The following is a 15,029-nucleotide window of genomic DNA, read 5'->3' on the forward strand; positions in this document are numbered from 1 at the left end:
TTGACATTGGCCTCTCAATATATGTATATATGTATATATTCCCAAGAATTAGCAGCTTTCACTCAGTTAATACTAAGCAGAAATCGAGTCTGCATCTGGATCGCACTTCCTTGACTCTTGTGCAGAAAGGTGTGCAGTATACTGGTGCATCCATTTTCAGTAAGCTACCACAAGAATTCAAAAATGCTAGGAGTAACCCACGCGCTTTCAAATCAAAACGGAAGAGTTTCCTCAGGGGTCACTCCTTCTATTCTGTCGAAGAGTTCCTTGAAACATTAAGCTGTTTCCTGTATTATATTGTTGATTGCCTTTACATACACTTATGGCCTGTCTCTTTTGGGTTCATAAACATTTTATTTCATCTGTTATTACTTTTCGGTTGTAATTTCATGTACTGACACGTTCCATGACCTTGGAGATCTGGTCCTCAATTTGGTTCTACGGAACTAGACGCGTAAAACAAAATAAAAAAATGATACTGAGCCAAAAATACAGGTGCAATCTCATTCGTGAATCTAAAAGTGTTCTCCAATAGCACTGAGGCTCACTTACTTGTTCGGAAGGACACGCACGCTGTTGAACCCAGAAGGAACAGCAGCCTGTTCTTCGTGACCCCACAGGCGCCGATGATTGCCATACTAAGCCGTCCTGCCATGTCAGAGAAAGTCATCACAGACATGGCTAAGGCAGCGTCGTTACGAGAAAGTCCGGTGTTGAACAAGTACAGTGGAATCACCGTCATAAACATCATGTCGACGAAGAATATCAGAGATATACCAACCAGAGAATTAGCTATGGAGAAGTCTTGCATCAATGTCAAGTCAAAGAGGTCCACAACTGCTGACCACCATCTGGAAAAAACCACATTTCTATATAACTTATTATGCACACCGTCAGTACGAACTTTAACACTTATTATTTAGTTTACTCTAGTTTGTAGACTGAGAACGAACAAGATATGAGACTGTTTCTAAATCTCAAATTATATCTTAAATTCACTATTTTATGGCACAAAGTCGATCTCTCACCCCTCCCCCTTCCCCTTCTCTCTCTCTCTCTCTCTCTCTCTCTCTCTGTCTGTCTCTCTGTCTCTCTGCCAGTTACTCTCGAATATAATGAGTAAAGCTCAAGTTGTGTTATGACCCACAGTTAATGTTTTCAGGTAAAGATTTCCCATTGATTGTTAAGATTATGGCATAATGTTTGCAACACATACTGACAGCATGTTTCGCACTATAACAGCAAGCTAGTGAAAAGATTACAAGTCCCTCCAGCCTCTTGTTATTAAGTTTAGATAATTGGTGGGTTTCATTACTTGTTCATTTATGCATATCTGGATATCTAAAAATGGTTCAAATGGCTCTGAGCACTATGGGACTCAACTGCTGTGGTCATTAGTCCCCTAGAACTTAGAACTACTTAAACCTAACTAACCTAAAGACATCACACACATCCATGCCCGAGGCAGGATTCGAACATGCGACCGTAGCAGTCGCACGGTTCCGGACTGCGCGCCTAGAACCGCGAGACCACCGCGCCCGGCATCTGGATATCTGAGCCCACCTCTAATGTACAAATAGTTCCTGTTTGAAATTATTTTTGTAATATAGGAACCAGTTACAGAGATAGTTTCTATTTAGTCTACATGCAGCTGCCAAAATATAACGGACGGCGAGTAACTGAGATACATTGGCTTTTCGCACAAAAGGAAAGGTTAATTGTTGGCAGTCTGTGGAATCCCTTTGCTCGGAATACAGGTGACTGACAATGCGGACATACCGAACGGAGCACTGCTTCCTGATGGAGAGGCCTTATTGAAAAGGCTTGTGACTGACAGAGGGGAGTCATAGTCAGCTGGCTCTCTGCACTACTCAAACAAATTCTTCCGCCAAAACGGCATCTCGGTGGGAAACGTGACGAAGTAGATAACCTTCTTGCATATGTGTGACCACCCTGACGCCACCTATAGATTGCTCGAGGGGTAAGACTATTTGCCACAATGCAGCTAACCGTCATCAAGCCAGGTAAAAAACCTTTAGAACGCTTGATGGGCACTCGTATGTGGAAGTCTGGCAGTTTTTCAGCGGAAAGTTGGTACCCCAGGCGAACTGCTCAGGAACAGTCGTCTATCGGCTGGCAGTGATAAGAAACGACGCCAAAATTTGAGCACTCTGAAAGCGCAAGAGGGACAAAAATCTGCCACAAAACAAGAGAACCAGACAGTGGGGTTAACATTTTGGTAGAGTAATAAGATTCGGTGATCATATTCAGCAGACTTTCGGATGGAGACACTGTGACGAATGGGAAATCACGATGGTCTTTTAGAGAGATTTCCAATTGGGACTTCATCTAAACTTGTTATTCAGGATCTGATGGGCGTTTGCCCTTGGTGCTTATCAGACCCTTTGATGACTTCCGTCTGCCCCATGTTGCTCTGATTCCCATTCTAGTCTTTGCCGGATTTCACTCTGGTCGACTACTTATTCTCACGAACATTCAGCTTTGTTTATTTGATGGAGCCAGACTTCTGCCACTAAGGTAATCCTGCTTTTGCGGTCTAATTCCACTACTGATCAATGTATTGACTCACCAAGTCAGTCCCATGATCACAGTCATCTTAATCGAATCCGACCCCTTGGGTGTCCCTTTCGTAATTCGGCTGCACGCAAAACTTCTCCCTCTGATGGATAGCCAACACTTGCAGGATGCCCGCAGGAAAAAAGCGTGTTACCTGCGCACCGGAGGGCAGCGCGGGCGTCAAAAAGAAGTACGGAGAGTATCCCCATGTTGTCTAATGAGGGCCTGGCGCCGGACGACGCACTGCGCTGACAAAATCGAGGAGTGACCACGCCGGCTGCCAGCAATCTTTCCAAACGATTTTACAGCGTCGTGAAGTGTCTATCACTTCGTTAAAGATCATAGTTATTGTGATATTTAACATTTAAGTAATACACAGCGCGAAATTCGGGATGAAAAATACGGGACGTTATGATTTTGCATTTGATGAATACTAGGTCTGACATTACCGTGTATGAAATTTAGCTAATAAATTGAATTTTTCCATAGATCTGGGAGGAGGTCTATACGTATTTCCAATATTGAGGAAATGGATTTTATGCAGCGCACTGTTCACACCACAATAAAGCGAAAGAGAACTATTCATAAACAGTCACGTTTCATAACTGTTCAAGATATCGAAACGGGGTTTTGCAAATTATAGCATGCAAAGTGATGAGTAATTTTCCATGCAATTAATACACATGACTTCGTTGTCTACAGAAATACACCAGGTTCAAAAATGGCTCTGAGCACTATGGGACTCAACTGCCATGCCCGAGGCAGGATTCTAACCTGCGACCGTAGCAGTCGCACGGGTCCGCACTGCGCGCCTAGAACCGCGAGACCACCGCGGCCGGAAAAAATACACCAGGGACTATAGTTTTTTTTTTCAATGCAATACTGTAATTTTTTATGAGGCACAAACTGACACAATGAGATTTCCCATAAACTATTGTCCTCTATGGTCGCCAATTGCTTATTTAGTGAAACACTCTGTTTCAGCCGGCCGTTGTGGCAGCGGTTCTAGGCGCTACTGTCGGGAACCGCGCGACCGCTACGGTCGCATGTTCGAATCCTCCCTCGGGCATGGATGTGTGTGATGTCCTCAGGTTAGTTAGGTTTAAGTAGTTCTAATGTTTTAGGGGACTGATGACCTCAGCAGTAAAGTCCCAAAATGCTCAGAGCCATTTGAACCATTTGAACTCTGTTTCAGGAGTCCATAGGAATAGCTACTGCTTTAGTACCTATATCAGTAAGGCGAGTTTGCGCAAATCGTACTGTTTTCTGGCAAAAGAAGCAAAATCTAGATGTTATCCATAACTGATCATGCTTCTTCAAAGGAATAAAAGCTTAACAATTCAGACAAAAATAAATAGCCAATTCTGTTGCAATTTTGGCACAATGTTACAACCTAATGCATTTTTAACGGTGAATGAGTGGTACTGGAATTTGCTAAAGGATTTTCTTCCCGCAGTTCAACGATCTGACAAATGTAAAAATAATTCATAACAAATAACTTGGCATATGTTTGTTCCAATCCATATTCGGAATGCAGTCGTGAATTTCTTCATCTTAAATATCTTTTGATGTGTTAAATTGTATGTATTTATACTGTATTTTCACCTTAATGGGTAGTCTCAAGTGGTTCATAAAGTTATCACCAACATATTTTCGTAACCTTGTTATATACAGACAAATCTGCCTTAAAATTTGTTATTTCTGACAGAACAATGCTGCACTTTTGCTGCAGAGTAGAACTGAGGCGGTAAAACTCTTTTTCTGAGTCTGTGAACACGCTAACGATTTTATTGCTCGTTGTAGTCTCTGATGAATCAAAAGATATTTGAAGTGAAAAGAGTCGCCCTCTCACTCTGTAAAGCTACAGAAATTGAAATATAGTATGCCGTTTGTTGAATTTTTTAGCCACCGTCATAAGACACCTAGTCTGTCGTTTTCTCAAAGTCAAACACGCGAGTGACAGACGCTAAATGATGCTGTGCATTTTAAAAACGCCCTCGATTGCTTCGTTTACATGAGACACAACTTTCGGAACACGAAAACCGATTTTCGGAAATCGTTATCAAGGTACTTTGTCGCTAATAAAATAATTATATTCCAAATCGAAAAACCGACGGAAAAATTGGAAACAAATGACTATAACTTGGAATGAGACGTCCTTGCTGACACGCAGAGTAAATGTTCACCTCCAGAGGTTACATGCTATCGCAAAATAAAATAAAATGAAATGTACCTTAAAATAAAGGAAATAAAAAAAGGTTCTTCGGGCTGTCTACAGGTCCAGCATTGGGCAGTGTCATTCAGTACACAAGCCGCCTATCCCCAATAAACAAGGTGATCCTGACCGTAGTGAAATGGCTCTAAAAATCTGATTAAGCAGCACAGATGTAGGTGATGCTAATCGGGAAGGAAGTGCATCGACATCGACCACAGGAGACAGTGTTCAGGCTATCTTTCCGGCAAGCTGAAGGAACACCTGGAGCGAGAGAGATTTTCCAACAACGGTTCTCGAATAGCTCGCTCGCCAAGAGCGGACAGCTGTCCTCAAGGAACTGAACAGTTGGTAGAACCTTCAGACAACTATTTTCGGAGACTTGACGAAGATTTTTAAATATAATTAATAGGTATCATCTATCTGTGTCACTCTGAGGTATCAAATAAAAATTACTTAAGCCAAGCTTAACTCCGTTCGAGCAGGACTCGGAAGGTCGGAAGGCCCGACGGTACTGACCGACCGCCGTGTCATTCTCAGCGTATTGGCGTCACTGGATGCTGATGTGGAGGGGATGTGGTCAGCTCATCGCTCCCTCGGCCGTCACCGTTTTGGTGACTGGAGCCCCTACTTCTCAGTCAAGTAGCTCCTCAATTTTCCTCAAAGGGCTGAGTGCACCCCGCTTGCCAACAGCGCTCGGCAGACCGGATGGTCACCCATACAAATGCTAGCCAAGTCCGACAAGGCTTAACTTCGGTGATCTGATGGAAACGGTGTTACCACTGCGACAAGGCCGTTGGCTAGCAATAAAAATTACTGGGACGGTTCAAATGACATGTAATTTACTTTCTGAAGTCGCCACATAGCACTGCATTTCCACAGTCGAAATTGGGTGTTTACGTGACTAATCAAAAGTGATATTGGGAAATAGGTTTACGAAATGATTTGGGGAGCTCCATATAAACGGAGTGATTATAGTGTCCTGTGTTTTTCGTTTGTGTAGGTCTTTTCAGAATCGTTGGTCTCCAACTGAGTACTCATTGTACTGTTTAAAAAATTGATATTTGTTGAGATAATGAACTTGTGTTGCTAACTTTAGAAGTTGAAGCTTAATGCGTTTTACCTTCTGGTGTTCCTGCCTGCTGCAGCTCTTGGAGATGGGCTATCTTTTAGAGAGCTCGCTGGTCGAGACGGCTGTATCTGAGAGTTGAGTGTCCCAGCACTGTGGTGGGAAGGTCGCTTCTGCTGTCACAATACAAAAAAAAAAAAAAAAAATATAATTTCGTTAACAACATAACGTAGCTAAATATATTCACTTGGTAACGACATGTTTTTGAAATAAAATGTCATGTTACCTACATTTCAACAAGTCTTTGTCGCACAGCATACTCCATTAAGTTACATTTGTAAGTAATTATTTTGAGAAGATACCGTTATCGACTTATCCAGCTAAAATCAATGAAAAAAGTTAAGTACCGATAAAAAGAGGAGAAAGTAAAGTCCACAAGTTGAGTGGTCGTGTGATTTTATTTCAGTGATTATAAAATGAATTTAAATGAATAATGACATTAGTAATACTAGCACACTGTTGTTTGCTTGTCAGTTCCATGTTGTACACCCTTAAGCTTGGATATACGCAATGATTCGGTGGGTTATGTACTGTTTGATGCAGCCACTGCACGATCTAGGAAACTGTAGCCTGTTACGAGGTGCATACAAGTTCTAAGGCCTCCGATTTTTTTTCTAATGAACTACTCACCCGAAATCGACGAAACTGGAGTTACTGATCGACGTAATCGCCCTGCAGACGTACACATTTTTCACAACGCTGACGCCATGATTCCATGGCAGCGGCGAAGGGTTCCTTAGGAGTCTGTTTTGACCACTGGAAAATCGCTGAGGCAATAGCACTACGGCTGGTGAATGTGCGGCCACGGAGAGTGTCTTTCATTGTTGGAAAAGCCAAAAGTCACTAGGAGACAGGTCAGGTGAGTAGGGAGCATGAGGAATCACTTCAAAGTTGTTATCACGAAGAAACTGTTGCGTGACGTTAGCTCGATGTGCGGGTGCGTTGTCTCGGTGAAACAGCACATGCGCAGCCCTTCCCGGACGTTTTTGTTGCAGTGCAGGAAGGAATTTCTTCTTCAAAACATTTTCGTAGGATGCACCTGTTACCGTAGTGCCCTTTGGAACGCAATGGGTAAGGATTATGCCCTCGCTGTCTCAGAACATGGACACCATCATTTTTTCAGCACTTGCGGTAACCCGAAATTTTTTTGGTGGCGGTGAATCTATGTGCTTCCATTGAGCTGACTGGCGCTTTGTTTCTGGATTGAAAAATGACATCCACGTCTCATCCATTGTCACAACCGACGAAAAGAAAGTCCCATTCATGCTGTCATTGCGCGTCAACATTGCTTGGCAACATGCCACACGGGCAGCCACGTGGTCGTCCGTCAGCATTTGTGGCACCCACCTGGATGACACTTTTCGCATTTTCAGGTCGTCATGCAGTATTGTGTGCACAGAACCCACAGAACTCTGGAGGCGATCTATTCAACAGTTATTCGGCGATCCCCCAAAACAATTCTCTCCACTTTTTCGATCATGTCGTCAGACCGGATTGTGCGAGCCCGAGGTTGTATCGGTTTGTTGCCACACAATGTTCCGCCTTCATTAAACTGTCGCACCCATGAACGCACTTTCGACACATCTGTAGCTCCATCACCACATGTCTCCTTCAACTGTCGATGAATTTCAATTGGTTTCACACCACACAAATTCAGAAAACGAATGATTGCACGCTTTTCAAGAAAGGAAAACGTCGCCATTTTAAGTATTTAAAACAGTTCTCATTCTCGCCGCTGGCGCTAAAATTCCATCTGCCGTACGGTGCTGCCATCTCTGGGACGTATTGACAACGAACGCGGCCTCATTTTAAAACAATGCACATGTTTCTATCTCTTTCCAGTCCGGAGAAAAAAAGAAATAGGAGGCCTTAGAACTTGAATGCACCTTGTAGTCGTTAAAAGCAAATTTTTCATGGAAATAGTTTGTCTTATTTTTATACCACGGATTACAATACTACATTCCACAACAGTAACTTGCAATACAGCCGCAGTCGACTGTCACAATATAGCATGAACTGTCTACTTTAAAACGTCGCCGGATGACATGGTGCATATGAAAAACGTGGAACGGGAGGGTGGCACCCAGCTGTGGATTTGGTCGTAGGTAAAATATTTGATTTATTCAAGATTCAGACAGACGTCATTATTTACCTTAACGTTTTTGGAGAGAGGACAGTGTTTTATTTTCTTAGCGTGAAATATGTACATTTTAAACAGTAATTAACACTCGTAGGTAAAATATTTGATTTATTCAAGATTCAGACAGACGTCATTATTTACCTTAACGTTTTTGGAGAGAGGACAGTGTTTTATTTTCTTAGCGTGAAATATGTACATTTTAAACAGTAATTAACACTCACTGAAATATAGGTTACTGCAAGGACAAATAAAATGTTGCAAATGGACGATGTTAGTGACCTGGAACAGCTTAATCACTAGACCTTGCTGCTTTTCGACATCACCCATTTACCACCAATTGGTACAGTTGGTTCATTTTGATGCGTTGCCACCCATGCATGGCATGCAGTAACACATTTCATGTGTCCCAGCTATAATAGTCCAATAGATTAAAGAAACTAGAATGATCAACATACAGGACCTCAAAGTTCTAATCATGTGCTGGGAAGGTGTTATAAAAAAACCAGCATACGCCCAAAGTGAAGTGTGTTGGATCCACACAAAGCATGAACCATTTGACGTTTAGAGCTGGTAGAGGAACATTTTCTAGTAGTACAGACAGTGTACTCCGCAATGAGATCAAAGAGCTTGTCCTCTAGTCGTTGGGGGTAGTACACAGGGCCCGAATACTCACTCAAGGCTTCTCCTGCGGATCTATTGACAATGCGGCTGTGGGATGTAAATTCCCTAATATTTTCTCGAGGCAATTGGCCGACATCAAATGCCCACTGTTTGCAAGCAGTGGTTGTCTGCCTGCACGCCCCGCCGTGGTGACCTACATACGAAGTCCACACAAGGAAGACGCTCAAGTGTCCCACCAATAATATCCCAGTGAATTAAGGAACCTCGAATGACCAACACGTAGGATCTCGATGCTCAACCTACCACAGGTGAAGGCAGCGTGTTCAAAGGCGCCTACCGTGAACCAAACTGTGGCCTTCCGCCCATGGTCTGAGTTACTCGTTTCGCCAAGCGTCGCAGTGAGCGAGAGCCGAACCAAAATTGGCAGCTTTTGTCAGACCTCTGGATCCTCCACTATACTGTGAGAGTGCTATCATCGGAAAAGCTTTTCTTACTGGTTGCGATCTGACGATGGAAAACGCAGGTTTCCAGGTTGCTGCAGTTTTATCACGTTGGCCCATGATGGTTTACATAGCGGCGCTACTCGCCGCACAGACTTGCACTGTCCGACACGTCTAACTAATATACAGCATCCCACAAGAAATCGTATAATTATACGTATGGTCACTTTTCGGACATGAAGAAACTATGAGGCCATCAATTTCACATTCCATAGCTCGGCATAAACTACGATCGGCCAAGGCAAGAAGCGGATGCAGGTATGTGGCTCTGGCGATATAAACAATTTCTTTGAAAATATAAGGTACTCCGATCTACCAACGCATTACGTCTAAATTACACATAATAGAATGTCCGTGCTAGAGATATACACAAACAAATCCTTATAGCGAAAGAACCCGACATTTTATGTTGCTAAGTAAATTTGCAGTCGACAGATACACTCTCCAACGTGTGATCCTCACCATTTCATGAACTGGGGTGAGTTGCGTGGCCAATGCGCGCCAGTGAGAGGGCACTCCTATCTCGACATGTTGACGAACTCTACACTTCCACAGATGCTTCCCGGCCTCATTTTCCACCAGGCTGGTGACCACACCCAGTATCGTGGGGATGTTACATATTTCTCTATGAGGCGTTTCCTGAGTGTTCGATAGGGAGGGGAATCACATTGCCTGACCACCGCCCCCCCCCCCCCCCCTCCCCGGCCCAGGTCATCCAATCTGACTCCTCTCCATTTCAGTGCATTGAGGTTTATCAAGGACATCGTTTAGAGAAGAAGGTTTCGAGATGGATCAGATTTGAAACAACGGATCTACGCCAAACTAGAGGCCATAACACCTACCATGCTTACGAACATCTGGGGATTAGTGGAGTATCGCTTCGATATCTATCGAGCTACAAACGGCACCCACACTGAATGTTACCAAGATGCATAAAAATGTTTGAGCTGCTGTATGTAGTGTTGGACAAATAAAGTGATAAGCCTTGAGAGGTACTGAAATATAAACAAATGTTTTTATATATCTCTAGTCCAGACACCCTGTATTTCTTTGAGGACTAACATTCACATGGTAGCAACGCTTCCAATCGAGGATTCATGCTTTAAAGCCTGAAGACAAGTCGTTGAGCTGTTTTATTTATTTATTTCCTTGTTTCTGTCGGATTAGGAGTCAAACTTACCTCCATAAACAATTACTGTGACTAAATAAATTAAGGGGAGATTGGGTCATATCTACAATGTTTATGATGTTTCGATTTTATTTATTTATTTATTTATGCATTTATTTTACCTGGCAAGATTAGGGCCTTCAGGCCCTCTCTTACACCTAACCAGGCATACTCAGATTGAACGAGTTACAGTTTCTACAGAACATTAAGGACATATAACGTATTATGCAGTAATGATATTAAAGAAAAAAATAAAGATTATAACAGTAGTACAATGATAATTATAACAATAAAAATAATTATAATAATCAATAATAATAATAATAATAATAATAATAATAATAATAATAATAATGACTATGTATATGAAAGTAAACATACTTTTCTTTTTGTTACTGTTGACATCGTCACACAGGGGAAGTTTGATACACATTAATAGTTACAGCCCAGTGTTTTAAATTATTTCAACTTCACTACCTGTATCCATTTACCGATGTTATTAATACATTAAAATATCTTGTACTAACTATCTACCACAAACTAACATGGTGCCACATATACATTTCGTGCTCACACGTATCTGGACACCTATCAGTGGACATTAATATGGGATGTGTACACCCTCCGTGATTGTGAGGGCTGGAGCTCTAATGGGGACACATTCAATGAGCTGTCTGAAAGTCTGTGGAGGAATGGCAGCCTATTCTTCCTTAAGAGCCGTAACCAGAGAAGAGGGTGACTCTGGATCTGGGGGTATGGAGCAAAGTCAGCGTTCTAACTCATCCAGAAGATGTTCAATTGGGTTCGGATCAGAACTCTGCCAGGCTAGTAGGTTTGAGAAATGTCACTGTCCACGAACCATTGCCTCACAGATACTGCTTTATGACAGGGTCCATTGCCATGCTTATGTGGACGTCGTCTCTAAAGTGTTCCTCTACTGAACGCTGTAAAACGTGTTCATATCCTTCCTCATTTGGCGTTTCTTTAAGTGCAATAATGGGACCACATCTAAGTAAGAAAAACACTCTCATATCGTACCACTTTCTCTGTACTTCATTGCTGGAACTGCGCAAGATGGCAGGGAACGCTCTCTAAACATTCGCCAACCCAAATCCCTTCTTTGGAGTGACACAGGATACAGCGTGATTCGTATCTCCAAACCACTCGTTTCCAGTCATTCGTTGTACAGTGTCGTCGCTCTTTACATACCTCAAGTTTCAATAAGCACTGGTTACAGAAATGAGTGGCTTATGAGGAGGGCTCAAAAATAGTAACTTCCTATGGACACTCATTACGCTAGCTGGGCTGGTGGCAGAACTTTGGAACGCATGAGACCCCTTTAGCTGATTTCATGTGATCGTTCACAAGTACCCTCTGCAAAGCTCTTACGTCCCTGTCTGTCAGTATACGCGATCTGCCTGGTGGTTGTTACTTCACGTTTCCACTTCACAATGACATCGTCATGATTTGGGAAGGTTTAGAAGGATCGAAATGTCCCTGATGGATTCGTTACTCGGGTGACACCCAGTGACTAGTCCACGTTCGAAGTCACTGAACTCTCCTGACCCACTCATTCTGCTGTTTCTGGTTCTCTTCTGACAACACAATACTTCTTGCCTCCTTCGATATTGGCGGGTCCGCGCATGGTGACATCTAAGGTCAATTCTGCATTACATGACCGTGTAGAGATGCTTTTGATCCGATAGTGTACTAACCATCCAACTAAAAGCTCTTAATAGTTTAAAATTACTAAAGCTATCTACAGGTCTTACATGGGGATTACATCCTTTCACAACGCTCTACCTCTACAAAAGCGTTATCTGACCCAACCTCACCATTGACAACATAGCCTAGATCTGGCCGCTCCCTACAAGTCATAGAATGCCAAGCGCTCTTCATCGTGTTCTGCATCCATATTCCTCCCTCCTACATGTATCCCCTATAAGCTGATAAAATTAACTTCTCTCATCAAATACCTAAAATATCTAAAAAATACTGTACACTGTGCTATAAAGCACAGTGAAAAATAATGTTAATATATTGCATCAGAATATCAGGGGATTAAAAATCAAAGTGGATGAGCTTCTTGTTTGTTTAGAAGATTTAGAAACTGAGGGTGGAATAGATGTACTATGCCTATCTGAAAATCATATAGTCACAGGTAAGTAAATGGTGAATGTAGGTGGATATAAGCTTTCAGCACACGTAAGTAGAGGCACTATGGAGCGAGGAGGAGCTGCCATGTATGTTAAAGTCTGTCACAGTGTGAACAATTTTGAAACAAAAATGTTTTGCATAGAAGCACGTGCATATGAGCTTACACTAAATAATGGCACTTTTATAATTGCAGCTATGTATATGTCCCCATTGGAAAATTTTCAACTATTTTTGAAAACTTGGATTCTCTGTTGTGCTATCTGTCAGACAGAGGAAAGCAAATTATTATTTGTAGGGATTTCAATGTAGATTTTCTGAAAGAGTCCGATAGAAAGCTTGACTCTGAAGTATTACTTGGTTCTTTCAAATTGACATCAGTTATTGATTTTCCTACTCACGTGGTGTAGGAAAGCAGCACACTGATAGATAATGTTTTCAAAGACCAAGATAAATTTAATCAAATAAAAACTTTACCTGTTAAAAATGGTCTGTCTGATCATGATGTACAGCTAGTTACAGTATATGATATAGCTCCATGCAGTAATGCAAAACAGTGCTCCAAAATAGTGCATTAAATTTCTGATTTACCAATTCAAAATTTAAGGGAAAGCTCGCAACAGTTAGACTGGAATGAGGTGTACAGGGAACATGATACTAACTTAACATTTAACCTATTTCATGATACATTTGTGAGTATATATAGTGAAATATAATTGTAAGAATACACGTAAAAAGCCATGGATTACTAAAGGGATAAAAATATATTTTAAACAGAAAAGGGGACTGTATCTTATAGCTAGGAGTAGTAATGATCCGGAAACAGTGAAACATTATAAAAAGTACTGCACTGTACTAAGAAAAGTTATTAAGAAGTCCAAAAGTATGTGCATTATGCCTGAGATTAGCACATCTGTTAATAAAATTAAAACAATTTGGAATGTTGTTAAAAGGGAAATAGGGCAATGGAGAGCACAGGAAGATCGTAGTTCTATGAAACAAAATGCAAAATTTGTTAACAAGAAGTCAGAAGTAGAAAACATCTTTAATAATCATTTTAAGTGCTGTAGAGAAAATAGGATCCAGCTATTCATTAGAAAACGGAAGGCAGTATATGGAAGAGGCAGTACCTATGCAATTTGATAAAACTGAAATTAAATTCACTTCTACTACTGAAATTAGGAAAATAATAAATTCATGCAAAAGTAAATCTCACATGCAATTGACAGCATTTCCAACAGAGTACTAAAAGCTTGTTCCCAACAAATAAGTAGGATTCTCAGCCACATACATAGTAGCTCAATGAAACAGACCATTTCTCCAGATAGACTGAAATACGCTATTGTCAAACCATAGGGGACAGATCTGATGCTGACAACTATCGCCCTATCTCACTTCTGACAGCATTATTCAAAATTCCTGAAAAAGTAATGTATTCAAGAGTAGCATCACATTTTTGTAAAAATGAAGTTCTAACAAAATGTCAATTTGTTTTTCAGAAAGGCTTTTCAACAGAAAATACTATATATGCTTTCACTAATCAAATATTAAATGCATTGAATAACAAACATCACTCATTGGGATATTTTGTGATCTCTCTAAGGCTTTTGATTGTATGAATCATGAAATTCTTCTAGATAAGCTTAAATATTGTGGTATGAGTGGGACAGTGCACGAATGGTTTAATTCATATTTAACTGGAAGAATGTAGAAGGTTGAAATTAACAGTACAGACAGTCTGCAAAAACCAGCAGAGTCCTCTAACTGGGGAGGTATCAAGAATGGTGTCCCACAGAGTTCAGTCTTGGGTCCCTTATTGTTCTTAATATATATTAACGACTTGACATTCTATATTCATAAAGGTGCAAAGCTAGTTCTTCTTGCTGATGATACTAGTAATCACACCCTGCAACTAAGAATCAGCTGAGGAAATTGGAAATAATGTCTTTCAGAAAATTATTAAGTGGTTCTCTGCAAATGGACTCTCACTAAATTTTGAGAGAACTCAGTTTATACAATTCTGTACAGTAAATGGCATAACACCATTGATAAATATAGACTATGAACAGAAGTCTGTTGCTAAGGTAGAATACTCAAAATTTCTGGGTGTGTGCACTGATGAGAAATTAAATTGGAAGAAACACATCGATGATGTGCTGAAATGGTTAAGTTCAGCTACTTATGCTATTAGGGTTATTGCAAATTTTGGTAATAAAGATATCAGTAAATTAGTCTACTGTGTCTATTTTCATTGACTGCTTTCATATGGCATCATATTTTGGGGCAATTGGTCATTAAGAGAGAAAGTATTCATTGCACGAAAGCGTGTAGTAAGAATAGTATCTGTAGCCTGCACAAGATCACCTTGCCGACATTTGTTTAAGGAACTTGGGATATTCACAGTACCTTCGCAATATATGTATTCACTTATGAAATTTGTCATTAGTAACCCATCCCAATTCAAAAAATAACAGCGAATTCCATAGCCACAACACTAGAAGAAAGGATGATCTTCACTATTTTGGATT

The 15,029-nt window shown here is 41.1% G+C and overlaps 1 protein-coding gene across 2 annotated transcripts in view; it reads right to left on the bottom strand.

Moving 5' to 3' along the window:
• LOC126354344 (monocarboxylate transporter 7-like) overlaps nucleotides 1-15,029 on the bottom strand; it is a 147,528-nt gene that overhangs the window by 13,224 nt on the left and 119,275 nt on the right. Inside the window, exons 6-7 of one of the 2 annotated variants that reach the window (XM_050003919.1) lie at nucleotides 5,913-6,034; nucleotides 553-851 (exon numbers count right to left, since the gene is read on the bottom strand). In XM_050003919.1, the coding sequence (XP_049859876.1) occupies nucleotides 553-851; nucleotides 5,913-6,034 (421 nt within the window). The remainder of the gene's footprint in view (nucleotides 1-552; nucleotides 852-5,912; nucleotides 6,035-15,029) is intronic. The other variant, XM_050003920.1, reaches the window with a different exon arrangement.

Source organism: Schistocerca gregaria, chromosome 3 (assembly GCF_023897955.1).
Source record: "Schistocerca gregaria isolate iqSchGreg1 chromosome 3, iqSchGreg1.2, whole genome shotgun sequence".
Classification (NCBI taxonomy): Eukaryota; Metazoa; Arthropoda; class Insecta; order Orthoptera; family Acrididae; genus Schistocerca; species Schistocerca gregaria.